This window comes from Nothobranchius furzeri, chromosome 10 (assembly GCF_043380555.1).
Source record: "Nothobranchius furzeri strain GRZ-AD chromosome 10, NfurGRZ-RIMD1, whole genome shotgun sequence".
Lineage (NCBI taxonomy): Eukaryota > Metazoa > Chordata > Actinopteri > Cyprinodontiformes > Nothobranchiidae > Nothobranchius > Nothobranchius furzeri.
In genome coordinates, this window is record NC_091750.1 from 46,858,389 (window position 1) to 46,879,585 (window position 21,197).

The 21,197-nt window shown below is 40.3% G+C and overlaps 1 protein-coding gene across 1 annotated transcript; it reads left to right on the forward strand.

Annotated features, from left to right (window-relative positions):
* The first annotated feature begins 308 nt into the window (after window positions 1–308).
* On the forward strand, window positions 309–14,231 carry LOC107386446 (transmembrane protein 47). Its single transcript, XM_015960835.3, has 3 exons — window positions 309–615; window positions 5,684–5,824; window positions 13,822–14,231. The coding sequence occupies exons 1-3, from the start codon at window positions 387–389 to the stop codon at window positions 14,001–14,003; spliced, it is 552 nt and encodes a 183-aa protein (XP_015816321.3). The 5' UTR covers window positions 309–386; the 3' UTR covers window positions 14,004–14,231.
* Window positions 14,232–21,197: the final 6,966 nt, after the last annotated feature.

Below are 21,197 nucleotides of genomic sequence, written 5' to 3' on the forward strand. Positions count from 1 at the left end.
TTCCTCTACCATAACGTTCTAATTTTCTTAATAAAATATCATGATTGATGGTATCAAACGCTTTCTGTAGATCGAAAAATATTCCAATAGTGTGCATTTTATTGTCTAGTGAGCTTGTTATTTCTTCTACAGAATCTAACAATGCAAGTGTTGTTGCTCTTTTTGCTCTAAAACCATACCGGCATTCGTTAGGTATACTATTGTTTTTTCTAAAAAGTAATCAAGACGTGATCAACACGTGAGTTTATTTCAAATGTGACAAGTATCTCAGCCCTTATTTTGAAAATTCGCCCCATCCGGACGTGTCCCGGTCCACTCTCCCAGCTGGGCTGCCCAGACAAAGCAGTGAGGATTCTGGTGGAGGAGGACGCTTCTGCTGCCAGTTAATGAAGGAGAAGATGTCCGTGAACGAGGTGTGCGTGTTCCGACCCTTCAAGCTGATCGCGCTGCTCTGCGTCTTCCTGGCTCTGGTTCTGGACTTGGTGGCTCTGCTCAGCCCCGCCTGGGTCACCGCCGAACATTTCTCCCTGTCCCTGTGGGAGTCGTGCTCCCAGCGCAAGTTTCCACATCCCGCAGAGGAGGCGCACTGGAGCTGCTTCTCCACCCTCACATCTGGTAGGAGCTCGAGTTGTTTTTAACTTTGTGTCCTTGGAGGTTGGGAGATGTTCATGTGACCTGTTGTTGCTCTGGTGGATCTGTGCAAAAGAGAAAAGTTTAGGGAATCTGTTTATCATTTTTTAAATAATCTTCAAATTGTCCTAATTGTGTTTTTGTGCAGTTCTTATGATGTGTGTACATTTTTAAGGTTCTACAACAAGGATGGTCTGAGCCCTGAAGGTTCAGGGTCATATAGGCAAAAATGATAAAACAGTTCTTAGAAAAAGCACCGATTGTGGTTTTGGGAGGTCGATGTCAATGTGCAGTTCTTGTCTTCATGGAAGGTTTGTTATTGTTTACATGACTTGAGCTCATGGACACAAAAACATTCTTATTTAGAGTTTCAGATGGCCTGATCATTGGTTAGGCAGTCATTATTAATACTGACCAGAGGTGTGACATTGTGGCATCATCAAGTCATCTCCATGTCATGTTTTTGTTCTGTTCAGCAATTAAACCAGGTGATTTCAATCAGCACAGTGAATTAACCTGGTTCAGTTGCTGAGCAGAACAAAAACATGACATGGAGATGACTTGATGATGCCACAATGTCACTCCTCTGATACTGACCGATTCCAGTCACAGCTGATTTCAAATCAATTAGACTAAAAACAGCATGTTTTAGGTTTACTGCTTTAATTCAATTCAATTCAATTTTATTTATACAGCGCCAAATCACGACAAGAGTCGTCTCAAGGCACCTCACACAGTAAACATTCCAATACAGGTCAGTTCATTCAGCCAATCAGTAAAAAGTTTCCTGTATAAGGAACCCAGCAAATTGCATCAGCAATCCTCATACTAAGCAAGCATTTAGCGACAGTGGAGAGGAAAACTCCCTTTTAACTCTGGAGGATCCTGGCTCAGCATAAGCAGCCATCCACCATGACTTACTGGGGATCGAGAAGACAGAGCAGACACACACACACACACACACACACACACACACACACACACACACACACACACACACACACACACACACACACACACACACACACACACAACATATCAAGTAGTGTTTCTATGGTTACATTGTGATTTCTTAGTAAATATTCTATTTGGTGAGAGATAAACTTTATTGTATTTATCCTAGTGAATCTATAATTAAACGGGTAAACTAGTAGTAGCACATTCAATGTCAAAGAAAGTAAAATGTTATTATCAGGAGAGGAAGAATGTTTAAGTGGTTAGCAGCAGTGTTCAAGCCGATGGCCCCCTCCATGAGGCCACCACAGCTCAGCAGAACATCATTGTAGCTTCTTCTGGGGAGAAAAACACTTAGAGAGAAAATAAAGTTAACAGCTGAAACAGCAGGAAATAATACAGTTAAAGAGCAAATTGTAGAACAAAGTAGTCGAGTGTGGAAAGTGGTCAGTATGTCCTCCAGCAGTCTAAGCCTATAGCAGCATAACTACAGAGATAACTCTGGATAACCTAGCCTTTTAGATGGAGGCATGTTGGAGGCAGTGCAAGGGAGAGCCGTTTTTCCCGACTAGGTGCTATTAAAATTCACCTGGCTTAAGTAGCTGTTAAATGATTGAAACATGCATTTCTTTTCTAAAATAGTGTAAAGTTATGAAATAAAATTATTCTTACACATTTCTGTAAGTTTTTTCTCAACATCTGTCACCTCTGGCTAGGTGGAATTTGTTTCCATTGGCCCGTTGGTCAGCCCATGAAACATCAAGGCTCTGTCATACCAGAGGAGTGACGTGGAGTCAGTGACGAACTCTTTTTAGATTATCCACCCATCAAGCAAACTGTCACCGATGAGCTGATTTTGTGAGTTTTTTTTTTAGCAGCGAGCAAACAGCTGATCGACGTGTTGTTTACTTTTCATTCATGGTTGTTATTATGATATTTTGTGGTAGAAAAATGAATAAAATCTAATGTAAAATGAAAATAAATCCACTCTTACACATCTTTGGGAGTTTGATGTAGAGGTGAATCAATCTGTAGATTTCCAGCATACAACACCAATTCTGATTTTGAGGTCTGATACCGATTTTTTTTGTTCTTCTCACTCTTGCTCAGTCCTGCCAATACCAATTTTTCTGATTAAAGTCAAACGTCTACGATCATCAGAATGCTTCTTTTAAGGACAAATATGAAACATTTTGATTACTGAAGTAAAAACGTTCACCTGCAAGATATGTGATTGTTAGCATGAATTAGCGTTTAGCAAATCACTATAAATGAATATAGTCATTTCTATTCCTGCTTGCCATGGATTTTTGAGTTTCGGTTTGGGTGATCACTAATTAAGACCATCATGTTGATTTTTGCCAACTATAATCACTGTTTTGTTTTAGCTGCATCACTACATTTCTTTATTTAATTCTACTAATCAACAACTGTGTATTTAACAGAAACAAAGTTCGTTTTTTTTATACCAAAAGCAAATCCATCATTGTTCCTATCAGTGGACTCACCATCTCTAAGAGATCATTCATAAAACAACAGATGTGTAAAAGTTTATGTCCAGGGATCAGCCAAACAGGTATCAACAGGTCAAGTGTACTAAACTCTGAAATCAGTATCGGCCTTCTAAACCAGAATCGCTGCATTTGTTTAAAAAACAAAATCGTAGAGCCCCTAAAATCCTGCACACCTAACAAGTCTTTTTTGTGAAATTTGCTTGCCATAGAATTTGAAACTTTTTACAGGACTCCATTGTGTGATTTTTTTTTTACCGCCATCACTCTGTTAAACTTTCCCAGATTCAAAGAGGGAAACCTCAGCCTGTGGAGCGCGCTCTGATTTTGTGGAATGTGTCGGGGTGAATGGGAGGTGGTCTCACTGCTTTGAGTGTGTCCACGGCTCATTAAAACAACAGTGGAGGGGTGTGTGTGTGTGCGGTCAAAGGTGAAGATTGCCGAAGGGCAAAAGGAGAGCGATTATCCACACCTTCTCAGAGCTCCAGTTTATTTTTTGCATGACGTCATTTGGCAGCATCAATACAGCTGTAATGTGAGAGCAGTGTTTTGATGTGAGTTAAAACTAATAATATAACCACATAATGAACTAAAGGTGGTTCTCTGAAGCCTCGATTCATTTGAGCTCAGATGTTTCTTCTCCTCATTCTGATTTCAGATGAACCTGGAGCTCAGAGACTGTCAGACTCAACCCACAAAAACAGACTTCTGAGCTGCGATTAAAGCAGATTATTCAGCTGTGTGGAGTCTTAGTGGTTTGACACATCAAAGAGAGGAAATAAAACGTTTTCTGCTGAATGCATGACAGGAACGGACTAAAGGGCTGAGGAGACAAATCTATTTTTGTTAACGTCTCGCCAGGAAAGAATCTAGATGTGAAGAGTTTAGCTTGTTAGGAGTAAATGTGTTTAAAGTTGCTGTGGCTCTAACGATAGACTAGAAAAGACCTGGCAGACCCAAGTCACAACTCCTAATAAACTAAAACCTTTAAACATTCGAGGGGAAACATGGGACCAGTTTCAAACCAGCAGCTCGTTCATACTAGAGGTCAACTGATATTGGTTTTTCTTACCAATACTGATGCCGATATTAAAGAGGCGTGATCAGCTGATGACCGATATGTATTTTCAATTTTTTTGCCGATTTCTAGACATTTTCCACTTTATTTTTATGCTAAAATGTCACTATTGACATCAGCTGAATCAGCTTTTGAACTGTGAAATAAACTAACTTAAATCTTAACTTTGTGCTCTGCTCTGTGTTAAAGGCAGACACCCAAATAAAGGTAATTTAGAGTATTTATTATGCAGATGTTATTATTGAATGTAAAAATACATTTACATTAAATTCTGTAACAACATCGGGCTGCCCATGAATGTGCCTGACTTAAATCAGATTTAATAAAAAAATAACAAATATCGCCCGATCAATCGGATGACCGAAAAATCGGTCTTCCCCTGGTTCATACTAACCTGGCAGCAGCCAGATTTTTCTGTGTAGCCCCGCCCCATGTCGAGTCTACACCTTTCGATCAGGAATCTCTAAAGCAGAAACCGTCGGAAAGAGGGAGGGCTATCTGGTGGAATACTTTGAGCTGATTGGAGGATGTGCAAGGTAGTGCTCGGCTGGCATTGGCTAGCATATTTTGTCTTTAGCCAATCACAGTAACTCAAATGACATTTATCATGCACACCTGGAAAACATAAGTGGGCCCCAGGCGGCCACCGACCAATGCCTAATGGTAAAACCGCCACTGGTACTGACACACGATTGGTCCGGCCTATTTTAGTCCAGAGGTCAGACAATTTGAATTGGAGCGGTACAAAAAAAACATTTAAATTTTGAAATTGGGAGGAAGGAAGGAAGGAAGGAAGGTAGGTATTTGATTAGACATTTTGAAATGAGATATTTTTAAAACCTTTGTTTTTATTTGTCTCCCAGAGCTTACTATCCAGAGTGATGAAGCTAAAGATGAAATGTAAAGAAAAGGTTAATATGAGGAAAATGATGCTGCAGCCCTGTTGAAGTTTTACACATTTGTTCTGGATGAAAATCATCACTGTCAGTTACAGAATCAGGATTTTCTCTCAGCTTTTTTCCCTTTTCTTTGGAGGAATGTTGAAGGTGGTTGTGATCGTCTCCCACTTCCTCAGAAACCTGTGGATTTCATTCCCAGTGGCGTGTTGTTTACCTGTGTGATTGGGGGCCGTTCACCCTGACTGCACAGCTGAACTCAACCACAACAACCTCTCTCAGCTCTGCAGACAGGACCTCAGATCAGGTTTCACTCTGATTTCACACCACTGAACCACAGATTTAATATGTTTATAAAACATTTACATGAGTCACTGTAGTTTATAAGCCTGAAGCTTGTTTAAGACCTAGTCTTGCTGCATTCAGGCTTTAATTTTAAGCACTCACGGTTGTTTGTGGTTCTGATAAAACCCACGTTGGTCCGTTCACGTCCCCATGTAGCATTAGCACTTGTTTTGTGTTTGTCATCAGTTCAGCCGTGTTGTCCCATGAATAATGGTTTTGTTGTCGAGTGGCGATGCTCGTCGTTAACCTGCCTGTGTCCTGTCCTGCAGATTGGCAGATTGCCACCCTGGTGCTGCTGGGGGCCGGTGCCGTCGCTACACTGGTGGCCTTTTTGGTGTCCCTGATTTCCCTCTGCTGGGGGCCGCAGAGGCAACACTACCGCATTGTAGCGGTCTTCCTCTTCACTGCAGGTACGTCTCCTTTACTGAAGCAGCCAGAGTTCCAGCTTTTCATGGATGAGCGCTTGGTCTACAGTTTTCATACAGGCATTTTAAAGAAGGGGAGGGGTCTGGGAGCTGCTGGTCCTTGAGCCGCAGAATTTGAAATCTAACAATTGAAATGGAGTCAGCGAGGGGAAGAAACCCACCAGAGTCCTCCTCACTACAGCTATGCCTGTGGTTGGATGGCTGCTCCAGCCAAACCAGAGTCTAACTGTGTGTGTGTGTGTGTGTGTGTGTGCGCGCGCGTGCAACTCTTAAGTCGGAGTTCATGCTCCCTTTAAGTTAACAATAACAAAACCAATGTCCTGTTTGTCAGAAATAAGTACTTCTGATTGACTTCATGCCTTTAGGAAAAGTCTCCATCAAGAAAAAGCATCTAAAATAAAAAAGAATGTTTGAGGTTTTTAGGTGAAAAATCTATATATGATGTTTTAACATGTTTCCATGTAGCAGACCACATTGGAAATCGAAGGTCTTTAGTAACAGAGAGCACCACTTCTGCTCTTTATAAGGAAACTGCAACTTTTTTAAATCATGTTCTTGAGCCAGTTTGTGCTAAAATGACCCTACAGGGTTAATGAAAGGCCCCCCAGCTCTTATCGCCCCCTGTTGCCAGAATATTCCACTTGCAACTTCAGACTGGCGGCCGCCTTGCTGGGAAACTGAGCTGACATACCTGGAGCTTCAGTCTGCTCCCAGCACATTTCCTGCATGTTTGAGATCATGAACACAGCTGATTTGTTTAATTTAGTCACTAACTCCTGTAGACGCTAATGAAGGCTGGGAGACATTTCAGCCGTTAGATTAAGGTGTTAAAAAGACGAACGCACAGCGAGGAGAGAAGTTTTGCATTCAATTCCACATACGGACACTACGAGGTGTTAAAAGCAAGCCAAAACTGCCTAGTTCCCCTTTAAAGTGAAATAAAGTAATTCCTGTTGTGGTTTGATTTTCCTTTTGCTTTGCAGAATAAGTCTTGTCGTACAGAAAAATGCAATATTCTCTTTGTAAAAGCTGCTACGTAGATTACAAAATATTGAATTAACTCAACCAAGTTATGTTAACTGGTTCCACTAAACCTATGTAAAGAGTGAAAATACTTTTAAACTTAACATAACAATGTTTACTTTACATCTAAGCAACTGGGTTTAGTGGAACCAGCTGACATAACTTGGTTAAGTTAATTCAACATTTCATTTCTTACATTGTGGATCAGATGATAAACAGACAAATGATCAGTAAAATATTACATTACATTTATTCATATACTACAGAAGGGCCACTGAAAAAAAAGATTTCTAACTTTATTCTCAAAATTTTGACTTTTTCCTCAGAATGAAAATTTCTGGGATTAAAGGAATTATTTTTTTCTTTTTTCTTTTCATTGGTCCTAATCATCTTCCGTAACATTCACCAGGTATACCTTTTCTAATTAGTCATAACATTTTGAAACCATGGCCATTTCTCACTCTTCATAATTGTCTGTACTTGTGTACTCACATACTTCATCAACGATGGCCCAAGGACTGTTCCAATCCTAAGTATGCATAACAGCAAGTTTGCTCAAAGATCCCGTATGTGTTCTTGCTCCGCCCATTGTATTGTGGATGCATCAATGCATCCTTCTGCAAACTTGGGACAGCAAAGTTTCCCATAATGCATTGTGCCACAAACCATTAACCTCTGAACGTCAGACGAGAAAGCTAAAACTGTAATGTTGTGGTGTTTGGTTGATGTGTTAATCAGAAGGGCATATTCTACTACCAAAGAAAATGGAAGTACATGCTTTTATTGTGAAGACCAGTTGTCAAGGAGATATAGCAGTTAGGAGTTGAGTTGAGAATAAAGTGCTGTTTTTGGTGATGAATACCTCCTCTGATCCTTCATCCATCTGCCAACTCCTACATTGTTTTATATTAGAAAAATAAATAAAATAATATAAAGTTGTCTGTTATTGTAAATAATCGTGTGTAACCTGTAAATGTTGCTGTGTGTGTTTGGGTTTTACTCATCGGTTTTACTCTTTACGATCCTTCAAAATGCTAATTAACTAACCCACTATCAAAATAAAAGCACAGTAGCTTCGTTCTGATGAAAAATAAACTTTTTTTATTCAGTAAAGAGCGGGAAATTCTAGTATTGTAATAGTTTTGAACAAAAGTGGACCAACTATAATACAAATTATATGTTTTTGTTGTTATTTTGTTATTTAAGGAACAAACTAGACATTTATTTTTATGTCAAGTTGTTTTTTTTTTTACTTTAGCAAAAAGCAGAGCTTGTTGCCAGCCCAGGAGACAGCGGAGTACGGTTCTGTTCCAAATGCCGTCCTCGTCCTCCCGTACTCGGTAGAACAGACTTTCTGGTGACCTTGCCAAGAACATACTTGTCTAGTACACAAGAATGTACTAGTGTTCTTGAGTATTGAGAAATGGCCCATGTGTCTGTGGTGTTTGCTGTTGGTAAAACAGATATATGTTCAAACTAACAACCTACAGATTAGGATTCCTCTTGTGTGACTGAAAAGAGCCTCTGTGGCTGCATGTGTCAAAGACTCGGGCTTTGACTGGTCCTCATTTACTCAAACGCATGGGAATGCTGGGTTATACTCCTTCCTGTGTGTAATTGCTTTAAGAGCCTTCAAGAAAAATGTCTCCATGCAGACTTCGAGTCCCGAGCAGAGCAGCAGGCTGGATTGTTAAACACCTCTTGGCAGGACGACTGTGGTATTTATTTTCTTTCCAGAAATATGACCTCAGCCAGCTCAGCCTGGCGTCCATCAGCACGACCACAGTCTCAGGCTACCGTCATTCCTCCCACACTGCTCCTGCTCAGTCCTGTAGGAAGGAAAGGTGGAGTCACTTTCCCTCAAAAAGCTTTCCTCAAGAGTCCCCTAGAGTGCATGTAAAGGAAATCGGTCGTAAGATTTTACTTTTTAAAAGATCTGAACGAAAATGACTCACACACCATTAAATGTGTTTGGGAGTTCAAATAAAATAACCATCAGTTATTGTTTCCTCACATCTCTAGAACGTTTTAAAGTCAGAACAACAGAACAGCAACACCACTCCAAAATAAAAATAAAAACTGTTCATCTTTTCTGTTCTGTTGTTTGCTCTGCAGTATTTATTGGCTCATATGTTTGAAAAATAAGGTGAAAATTGTATGAGTCACTTGCAGAGATTGTGAGTGGTGGAGAGCATGAGATCAGGCAGCATGGTGGTGCAGGTGGAAGCCTTGTAGCCTCATGGTGAGAGGGTTGCAGGTATGAACCACAGCTGAGACCTTTTCTGTGTGGAGTTGGTATGTTCTCTCCATGCATGCTGGGGCTTTTTCTGATGTCCTCCCACAGATCAAGAACAAGCCTGTTAGGCTGACTGGAGACTGAAGGCGTGAATGAGTGGTTGAATGAGCACAGAAACGCCTGTTAGTAAAGGATAAACGTGTGTTGTAGTTGCTTTTATAATTGTCAGCTTATATTAATCATTAACATGTTTTGAAGAGCTCTACCTCTAACAGAATTATGTTTGTTTATGTTTATTTATTTGGCAGACGCTTTTATCCAAAGCGACTTACAGTTTATAACATATAGGGCATGCTGTGATCATGTGTTGTGAGAATTAGTACATTCCTCAGAAATCTGCTGTATCACATTCTATACATGCCCTCTAGTGGAGGACCTAAGTACTACAGGAAAGTTCAAAAATACTGTTTTGCAATTTATTACGACATAAATTCTAACTTTTATAATAGTTTTCACACCACATTGCTTTCCCTCATGTCGGTCGTATAGATGGCACTGATGATGTGTTTGTTTACCATTTGATTGGTCGTTAATGACACATTTTCTTGCTTTAATTATAATTTTAAAGGACTCAAGACAGGGACCGATTTAGGATTGAAAAAGATCCGGGGCTTAGATAAGTGATTTTCTACTTCTTAATGAAACATTTAGGGCTGCACAATATTAGGAAAACCTGCGATATGAGATAACAGTGATTAATATTGTGATGATGATATTACTTGCCATGAATTAAAAACTTAACTCAGGAACAAAAATAATAAAAAAACAATTAAATTAAAAAATGACAAAAAAATTCATAAAACTGAGAAAAGCAAAAGATGTGAGGAAAGGGAAAAAGAAAACGAGCAAGAAAAGGCAAACAGTGGATCCCGGGAAAAGTAGAAAGAGACGAACAAAGCTAACTCAGGTGTTTGCTCACCATCAAAATTAAGTGCCGTCCGCCTCGGGGGCGGACATCTTACCTATGAGAGCCCACCCAATTGGCCAAATGGGTGAAGAGCTCTATTTGAGTTGTTAAAAAACCATCATGCCTCCGTTTCAATGACAGAATGCATTATGTGTAGCAAATATTTGAGCTGACTATTAATTACGATATGTATCTGTTCTTTGTGATATGCATATTGTGCATGCTGATTTCGCGATAACGATATATTTGTGATATAGTGTGAAGCCCTAGAAATATATAAACTTTTTGACCATCTTAAAGCAGACAAAAAGCACCAGATTATTCAAATACATTTATTATTAGCTTTTATAAAACTAATATTCTCGTGATTTTTACATTAGGATTTGAGCCATGTTTAGACAGTAATCCTTAAATGTATTCACATCCTTCTATGAAAGAAAAGACAAAATTCACAAAAGTTAACTGCAATTATTAGAAACTCAAAATATAACTAATATAGAACACCTAAATTATAATAAGGCAAAAATTGTTAGAATTAGAAGTAGGGATGTATGAAAATATCGATATAGCAATATATCGTGACATATTTTTCAGTGATATTATATCGATATTTAACTAATTCACTGCCAATGACGACTAAAGTCGTCATTTGCATTTTTTTACTGTGTGGGGGTCGGAATGAGCCCCCGCACCGTGAGAACAAACATCTCAGCTCTGAAGCCGATCTTCATCCGCATATGTCACACGTCATGTGATCAGGAAGCAGAAAATCCATGTGTTAGGAGATCGTTTTGGGCTGCTGCTGTAAAAATAAGTGAGGCACGAACCGTATAAGCTTCTGCCGATCATAATTCGACAACAGATTATAAAAGAACAGATAATGCTCGAAACGCGCTGATTCTTCCTGATGTAAGAGGTGAGTCTCCGCTTTGTTGTGGTAGTTTGGGCGTCAACATCATCCTAGCGTGCATTGTTCTGTGACTCTTAAAAAAACAGTAAAAATGCTGGCCATGAAGAGCTCTTCTGATCAGGAGACGGCTGGCAGTAGATGAGTTAAAAGCCATGTATCTAATTTTTGGAAGAATCGGAAGAAATGTTGGTGCAATTCAAACACCGACCACTAGTGGTTAGCAGTGTGCAATGAGTTTTGCTTCCATCACTGAAATGTAAATCCCTCTATTATGGTTCAGATACCTCATGTTAGCCCCTTAAGCCCTAGGCCTATTTTGAAGCCTATTCCTCGAAAAATGGTAAAAATGGTATTTAATGGTAAACATTGTTTAGATAGCCATGTAGTGCTGGGTTTGCTGATTAATTTGATGGGAATTATTACCATTTCTTCTGTAGTGTGAGGGTTGTTTTGGGCCTGTTAAGGAACTAACGTCTTAAACATGTTATATCAGTTTGGATTGTTTATTGAATTCTCCTGTAATAAATTCAGTCTCTAGAAAATCGCTAATATCGTCTGACTGAATGTATTGCAATATATTGTGATATACTGTATCGTCTCCCCTGTATCGTGATACGCATCGTGTCGCCAGAATTTCCCCAACACACATCCCTAACTAGAAGGCTCTACTGCCTTTGCTCAAGTACAGAATGTGCTGCCAGCACAATGAAAGTGCAACAGTCCTAGCATTTACACAAGTAAAGAAAAAGTTAAACTCATAGCATAAATAAGCACTGCTGGCATCTGAAAGTAAAATAATTACAACTAGATGATTGTATATAAAGTCTTTGGTGCATGTGTGCATCAGAGTGGTGATCACTTGGAGAAAGTAACGGTTCTTGAGCCTTGAAATAAAACTTTGCTTTTGAATTGTAATTATTAAAAAAAACAGTTGAAACAAAACCCAGAAATGAGAAGACTTCACTAATGGGCTGAGGGTTAAAACACCTGTCAGCAGACGTCTGACTGAGTCTCAAAATCATTTGGCTGCTGCAGTCTTCTCAAAGTGTTGTTCAACAAATCCAAGTTCATGGTTGTGTTTTATATTTCTGTTGAACCACTGCTTTAAACCAATGTCATGATTTTAGATTTGCTATTACTTTGTTAATATAAACATCTGTCAACTGTTCTTTTTCCTTTAATGGGAGGGTATGAAAAAACTTGAACTAAAATGATGAATTAATAAAGTCCATATACTTAAGTAATTTATTCTTTTTATTTATTTCATGTACTAACTATACTTCTACTTTACTCAGCTTCTCTGTTATTCATTCATTTCCTTTTTATGATAATTGTCCCAGCTTGTGTGGATTATTCCCATCAAACCTACGTAACATTATTTTGTAGTCATTCATTTTCTTTCCAGAACAACTTTACTGATGCGGTTTAAATAAGGTGCACAAACCTGAATCAACCCAGCTTTTGCTTTCAATCTTTTGTGGTTCTTTTGGTCCAAAAAAACAAAACAAAACCTTCCTAACATCCATGTTTCAGCCTCCCCAAGCCTGTCTCTCAGACAGATATTTACAGCAATATTACTACCAAGCGAAGCGGAACGAATGTTGCAAAATTTGTGCAACGCCACACCAGAATGGTGCGTTTATAGGCCCAGCTTGCAGGCTGCTGAAGAGCGAGACTCCAGCAGGCTGTATGCAGGCTACACTACGCAGCTTTTTGGTTCTGCATGCCACTTTCAAACAATTGTTTTACTCCTCAAAGGTTAAAATAAAATTTGGGGCTTTTGAGAAAACATCTGGGGCTTGAGCGCTAGTAGCCACCCCTAACCCCACCCCTGCTCAAAGACATGCAAGTGCTGAAAATACGTCATTTTAGTTTGGGTGAAATAAGCAAATACAGAAACCAAAAAGTTTATAAAGTATTTTGAATTCAATTGTGGACAAAAGGTGTTGGGCTTACTTAAAGAGCAAGTCACCCCCAAATCAACAATTTTTTTCTGATAAACTATATAAATGCGTGTCTAATCGTGCTGCAGACACGTGTAGTCAATAGTTTAGCACTTTAGTGCATTTTAGTTAAAATTTAAATTTTCTGCCTGAAACTGTCAGTGTTGTGCCGTTGTCAGGTAAAAATTCTTCACTGCATTTGAATTTAAATCTGCCACCGCTATTGGCTAAGAGGTATGCTATGATGTAAACTGGTACATTATGATGTCACATTGTCGTGAGTGTGTGTATTTGTTAGTGGCTCCACCCTCTCGGTCTGCTAGGCAACAGCATTTGTTGCATTGTTCAAACATGAAGTGGGAGAGGAGTTCGCTTCTTGTAAGGGGTGACTTGCTCTTTAAAGACACACTTGGCAGTTTTGCTTGCTTTTAGCATCCCCTAGTGTCCATTATTATCTGTGGTCAAAGTGGGACTTATCTCCTCCCTGTGTGTTCGTCTTTTTATCACCATAATCTAACTAGTGACACGTTTCCCCAGCCTTCATCAGATTCTACAGAAGTTCATCACTAAATCATACAAATCAACTGTGTTCATGATCTGAACCATACAGGAAACATGCTAAAAGCAGACTGCAGCTCCAACATGCCAGCTCCATTCCGCTCCACAGCTCCCTCCACCAGCAGGGAGCGGCCTGGAAACTCTGAAGTTGCAAGTGTGGTATTCTCAAAAACAGAGTGGAACCGATCATAAACAAATATAATTTTTAAAAGGTTTTATATAAACTACTTAAAATAATTTTATTGAAAACTTTATTGAAATAGAATGGCATTTACAGATTATAGAAATTGTGTTTCTATAGTTTGAATGAAATTATGATTTAAATGGTTTTCTCTCTGGTTCCAGTGGTTCTGCAGGCCTGCGCTCTGGTCCTCTATCCCATCAAGTTCATTGACGGAAACGTTCTGCACGTCTATCATGAATTCAACTGGGGCTACGGGTTGGGCTGGGGGGCCACCGTCTTCATGTTGGGTGGAGGGATCCTGTTCTGCCTGCGAACGGACATTTATAACGATGCCATGTACTAGAAAAATGCACAGAGGCGTATCCTAAATGGACACACGGCTGTGTGTGCACACACTCCATCTCTTGTACTTTTCTGTTATTTTTAGACATGTTGTGAAGGCCTCACTCAGGGTCAGGGCTGTGTGGACCCCTCACTAGGACCAGCTGGCACCACTGGGGGGAGAGGAGGCAGCACTAGAGTTTTCTGGACGGGCTGGAGCCTCCAGTGCTGGATGCTTCCACTGACCTGTGCGTCTATTGTTGGACAGAAGGCCTGAATGTGCTGTGGATCTGGATTCAACCAGACTGACTGTGTTTTTTTATTAGCTTTTTATGAGATGAAGCTGGTTGTTCATGCATTTAATACACAATTTTCCTTTTTTTTTCTGAGTGAAAATGAACTTTTCCCTTGACATATCTAGCATGTGTAAATAAGCTAACTTTGATGTATGCTATTGAGTTTTCAGCATATTCACTCTTGTTTGGATTAAACACTGTAAATGTGTAAAAAGGATTTCTGACATGATGTAGGGTTCAGAATCAATATTAATAGTTTTGGGAGAAGGCTGATTTTTTAGCCCCTTGTTGCTGCTAAACTGAATTTGATTTGTTTCTGATCTATCAGGCGTGTCTGCATCACTAAGCTCTACGCTGACACAAAAGTACGAACTACTCATTATCCAGACCACATTCCTCCAAGGAAACCATCCTCGGCTATTTGAAGAGGCACCAGCAAGTCTCCTAAATTCACTTGATGTGAAAATGAGCAACGTTTAATATTTTAGTCTTTGCTAATGCTAACATTGACAACAAAAATGTTGGGTTTCTACCTCATTCCTTGGCAAATCCCCACTTCACAACATGTTGGACAGTCACTTGGGCAGCCATTCAATTTTTACATAATGATAATTATGTGAATCAATCAGTAAAAATGTATAGATTGCAGAGGTGTGGACTCGAGTCACATGACTTGGACTCGAGTCATTATTTTAATAACTTCTGACTTGACTTGATAAAATCTATAAAGACTTACGACTTGACTCAGACTTGAACGCCAATGACTTGCAACTTGAATCAACTTGCATCTGTTGACTTGATGATGACGAGCATATTTGATATTTTAGCACAAAAGTGACACGACATGGACAAAAATCATGAATCATTCTTCGTTCTGGGTTCGATCTTGTACTGCTAAATTCAGCAGCACTTTGTTTATAATCAATTTCAGTTGCCCTTTCTGCTTGTTTGAGCAAATAAATGAAGCTTTACGAAGCTTTATTTCTGGAATTTATTTATTATTGTCACTAAATTGAAGTTGGACAGATGACTTGATTATGAGTTGAAAATTCAAAGTTAAGGACTTGGACTTGACTTGGACTTCCAGATCATTTACTTTGGACTCGATTTGGACTTGGTTGTCTTTCACTTGGACTTGACTGGAAAGACTTGTGACTTGCAAAGCAGGGACTTGGTCACACCTCTGATAGACTGTTTTGGATGCTGAGCAGGTTGGAGCATTGTTACTATCACTGTGAAATGCCTTTTTGAAGGCGCCATACAGGTCCTTCTCAAAAAATTAGCATACTGTGGTAAAGTTCATTATTGTCTGTAATGTACTGATAAACATTAGACTTTCATATATATTAGATTCATTACACACAACTGAAGTAGTTGAAGCCTTTTATTGTTTCTAATATTGATGATTTTGGCATACAGCTCATGAAAACCCAAAACTCCTATCTCAAAAAATGAGCATATTTCATCTGACCAATAAAAGAAAAGTGATTTTAATACAAAAAAAAGTCAACCGTTAAATAATTATGTTCAGTTATGCACTCAATACTTGGTCGGGAATCCTTTTGCAGAAATGACTGCTTCAATACGGCGTGGCATGGAGGCAATCAGCCTGTGGCACTGCTGAGGTGTTATGGAGGCCCAGGATGCTTCGATAGCGGCCTTAAGCTCATCCAGAGTGTTGGGTCTTGCATCTCTCAACTTTCTCTTCACAATATCCCACAAATTCTCTATGGGGTTCAGGTCAGGAGAGTTGGCAGGCCAATTGAGCACAGTAATACCATGGTCAGTAAACATTTACCAGTGGTTTTGGCACTGTGAGCAGGTGCCAGGTCGTGCTGAAAAATGAAATCTTCATCTCCATAAAGCTTTTCAGCAGATGGAAGCATGAAGTGCTCCAAAATCTCCTGATAGCTAGCCGCATTGGCCCTGCCCTTGATAAAACACAGTGGACCAACACCAGCAGCTGACATGGCAACCCAGACCATCACTGACTGTGGGTACTTGACACTGGACTTCAGGCATTTTGGCATTTCCCTCTGCCCAGTCTTCCTCCAGACTCTGGCACCTTGATTTCCGAATGACATGCAAGATTTGCTTTTATCTGAAAAAGTACTTTGGACCACTGAGCAACAGTCCAGTGCTGCTTCTCTGTAGCCCAGGTCAGGTGCTTATGCTGCTGTTTCTAGTTCAAAAGTGGCTTGACCTGGGGAATGCGGCACCTGTAGCCCATTTCCTGCACACGCCTGCACACGGTGGCTCTGAATGTTTCTACTCCAGACTCAGTCCACTGCTTCCGCAGGTCCCCCAAGGTCTGGAATCGGTCCTTCTCTGCAATCTTCCTCAGGGTCCGGTCACCTCTTCTCGTTGTGCAGCGTTTTATTTTCTGCCACACTTTTTCCTTCCCACAGATTTCCCACTGAGGTGCCTTGATACAGCTCTCTGGGAACAGCCTATTCGTTCAGAAATTTCTTTCTGTGTCTTACCCACTTGCTTGAGGGTGTCAATGATGGCCTTCTGGACAGCAGTCAGGTTGGCAGACCCATGATTGCGGTTTTGAGTAATGAGCCAGGCTGGGAGTTTTTAAAAGCCTCAGGAATATTTTGCAGGTGTTTAGAATTAGTTGATTTAGATGATTAGGTTAATAGCTCGTTTAGAGAACCTTTTCATGATATGCTAATTTTTTGAGATAGGAATTTTGGGTTTTCATGAGCTGTATGCCAAAATCATCAATATTATAAACAATAAAGGCTTGAACTACTTCAGTTGTGTGTAATGAATCTAATATATATGAAAGTCTGTTTATCAGTACTTTACAGAAAATAATGAACTTCATCACAATATGCAAATTTTTTGAGAAGGACCTGTACAAGGAAAAAAAACCTTCTACTAAATACCTGGAAATGAACTACGGGAGGGTTTACAATGTGTAATTTGCTTTTAGAACACAAACCAAAAATCACAGTGATTTTCATCAGAGAGCAACAATGAAACAATCTCTTAATAATTGTAATAAATAAACTTAATATGATAACATAGAAACAATAAAATCTGAAATCTAGTGTTGATGGACAAATACAGCTATTATCCTGCAGGAGTTTGCGCTGCATTTTTCCTGTTGTGCATTAATTTTAAAGACTGTTGTAACTTTGATGATGATTTTATCACAAATGGAAGCCTAGATTGTAACACATATATCATTTGCATTATGTAGAGCCTTGACCCTCCCAATGTCAGGTTTGGTCGGGACAAAAAGTGGAAGTAAAGGGAGAAGGGAGAGCATGGGGCGGCTCAGATGATGAGTGATATTATTAATTCTGCTGATAGAAATTCACTGTTTTGTGACGGACAGCTGGTGAAAATGATGTGTAAATAAGTATGAATGCTTACATAATTAAGCAAAACTGAAACACTAATATAAAGTATATATATTATATATATTTGTTCTCCCTTCGCATCTGGGAGGGCGGAGCCCCAGCTCCCCCTATGGAAGAGCCGCCAGGGGGCCCAACTTGATATTTTTCATGGGGCCCAAAATCTCTGGCAGCCCCCCTGTTTGTCCTTAAGTGGTAGCAGCCGGCTGTTTCTCCTTCTCTGGCATCCCCCAAAAACATTTTCATGTAATTTATTAACAACAGAGAGGTCCTAAGGAGTTGTGCATTTCACCAAGTTCTCCGTACTGATCCAGATCCTGCGTGCAGAAATTTTTTACATATTCTAAATTGATCTCAGTTGTGAGTGTGAAGAGAGCCTGGTGTCTTTCTTGTTTAGCCTTTTCATGAACCTTCACTCTGCCTAAAAGTCAGATCTAGAAAGCATGTCATAGCTGCTCTTCTGTTTCTGTGAGGAAAACAATCAGAAAAGCTGTCTTTGGTTTAATGTGCTCCGTTTGGCTTCTGCAGGATCTATAAGTAAATTTGGCATTAATTTTCTTGGTGCTTAATGAAAACCAGAAGTCTTTGTTGACTGACGCTTCGTCTAGCACCCTCTCTTTAACCCGCTGATCTCAAACTGCTGCAGCTGTTTAAAGAATCGACAACAAGCAGGATAAATATTTGCCACAGCTGCAGCGTTGATGCAAACCCAACAGCTGTGAGCAGAGCTTCCCCACAAATCAGCAGCTTTCAGGGAATCCAGAAAATGACTGCAGCATTTGAATGTGACAAGAGGCCTGCGTGAGACAGGTCCTAATATAGATCTCAGGAATCTCTGAAGTGTGACTTACATGTAGAAGGTGAGGCGCGTTTCTCACACAGTCACAAGTTCTTAGATCGTGACGTGTGACGGTGTTACCACGGTAAATGCAGGGCATGAAAAGAACACCGTTGGTGGTTAAATATATGCTCAGCTTCATAGCAGGGAACAAAAGCACACACACACACACACATACACACACACACACACATGCTTGTGTTGTTTACTGTTTTTCATCTGTTGGAGGCTGTTTTCAGGCTCTGACCTTTGTCACCCCCGGTGAATTTTGCTCTAAACGCCCCAGCTCGGTAAAGTGTTATGAGCAGCAGCGTGAGATGCCTGGCTATAGGCGCGTTTGTGTTTCCTGGTAACTTTAACTTTGTTGTTAATCGTCCTCTTCAGCTACATATTTGGTCTTCTTCCTCCACCTAGTGGTCCGACGGAGATGCAGAATACAGATCTGACAAAACAGAAAAAAAAAAACATTTCCTCATACTTTAGTCCTTAGTTAAGTTACAGAAAACCCATTTTGGTGAATTCATTAGACTGACATCAGTCTAAACCTGACTTCTATAAATCAAGCCTGAAACTAAACTAAATACAAACTTTCCCTGCTGCTGAATCCTTTCCTCTTTGCTAAATCAGGAGATAATCAGGTCTTGTAGCATTTCAGCAGACAACACTGAGATTTTGTTCATTCGGGTTCGTCTGATTTCGTTTGCATTGAAGAAGTTGTGTCCTGTGGAGATCGGCCTGACCCCTGGGTGCAGTAACCAGTCGGACCCTGCACATTTTCACTCTGCAGGGACAGATTCCAGTTACTGAGCCTGGGGGACGGAGACATTTCTGATGCATTTCCACCTGAGGAAGTAAAACGTTTTGTTTTATTGACAAGATCTGATGCAAATTTACTGAAATTCAAATCTTGAGCTCAAACCTGCAGTTGTCCAGGAGTGGAGATCTTATGGATGTGGACGGAGATGAGGTCCATCAGACTACGAGGGACATAAATGGACTGAGAAGCAACACCTGGGCTATACACCACCCTCCTACCAGCTCTATCGAGATTAGCTCCACCAAGATTACACATTAACCCAAAAACAGGGTTCCCTTCTCTAGAGCCTGCTGGGTCCCATTTAACCCTCATACTTTCACACAAAACACTGAAAAAAATCGAATTATAAAATAATAAAAGCATCCAAATGTGAGGCTTTGTCTCTTTTTTATCTTTATTTTAATAAAATGGAAATTTTCCCTCAACTGTTACACAAAATTAGAAATCATCCCTCTTCTTTGTCAGATTTTCTTATTTACTCTGTTGTTTTTCTACAACTCTGGGTTTTTGAGTGAACCAGAGAGATGCTCTGAAGCTGGAGCATGAGCTGACGACCAGAACAAACACAGCGACATGGTGTGGGAAGCAGTCAGCTGTCTGGATGACCTTGTGGATGTCAATGAGTGTTGGATTTAAACCCAGGAAGCAGATGGTTGCGTTCTCAGGGACTCCATGTAAAAACCTACTGGATTTTAGAACAGATACATCATGTATCATAAATTAAATTAAACTTTACTTTTTAACAGAATCCTCAGCGTTTGTGTTAGTTATGGTTGTGATTGATTCACAGTGTGCAGAGCGAGCTGTTGCTCTCGGTCTGAACTGAAAGAAAACAGACAGTTTTGGCCTCCATGGCAGGATGAGGTCAGTGTCTGCATGAATTCTATAAAACTATGTTTTAGTTCTGAGTGAGGTTAAATGTTTAGAAGCATGTTCGTTTTTGTCTTTATTTAAGTCTTCTTTTTGAAGCTTTCAGCATGTTTTTTTTTAGTCTTTCTCATGAAAGATAACAAGTCAAGCAGCAGAGGTATGCTTGCCATCCTGGGGCTATTGTTGTTCTAAACCAGTTCTTTTGGATTGGAGACAAGCACCAGCTGAAAGACAGTTCATTACCTTCATCCATCCATTTTCTGAACCCGCTTTGTCTACGTAGGGTCGCGCGCGTGTGTGTGTGTGGGGGGGGGGGGTGGCTGGTGCCCACCTCCAGTGGTCAATGGGCCATCAGGCGGGGTACACCCTGGGCAGAGAGCCAGTCCATCGCAGGGCAACACAGAGACACACAGGACGAACAATCATGCACACACACACCTAGGGACAATTTAGACAGACCAATCAACCTAACAGTCATGTTTTTGGACTGTGGGAGGAAGCCAGAGTACCCGGAGAGAACCCACGCATGCACAGGGAGAACATGCAAACTCCTTTGCAGAAAGATCCCAGGCCGGGAAGCGAACCCAGGACCTTCTTGCTGCAAGGCAACAGCTCTAACCACTGCGCCACTGTGCAGCATCCGTTCATTACCTTGTTCCACAAAATTCTTGTGCTGCTCTGGCACCACAAAGCGGGTCATCGTTGTGGCTCCAATCTGCCAAGATTCTGTCAACGGGTGTCCCGTTATCAACACAGGTACGCATTTATGTCTTCACCCCTCAGAAGCTTTATGTCATGTTCTGTGTCCCTTTGGTCCCCAGTCCTCTCCTGTTCTCCCTCCAGGTCCCCCTCATGTTCTCCTAGTCTCTTCTCAGTTCTCGCTCCCCACTTAGATCATTTGTTTACTTATTTTTAGATTCCCCTGTGCCTTTGTTCTACAGGGTTTAAGTTTAGTTTGGGTTGTTTTCTTAGCTTTGGTTTCCATGTTTAAGATATAGTTTTCTCCCCTGCTTATTTCTGCTTC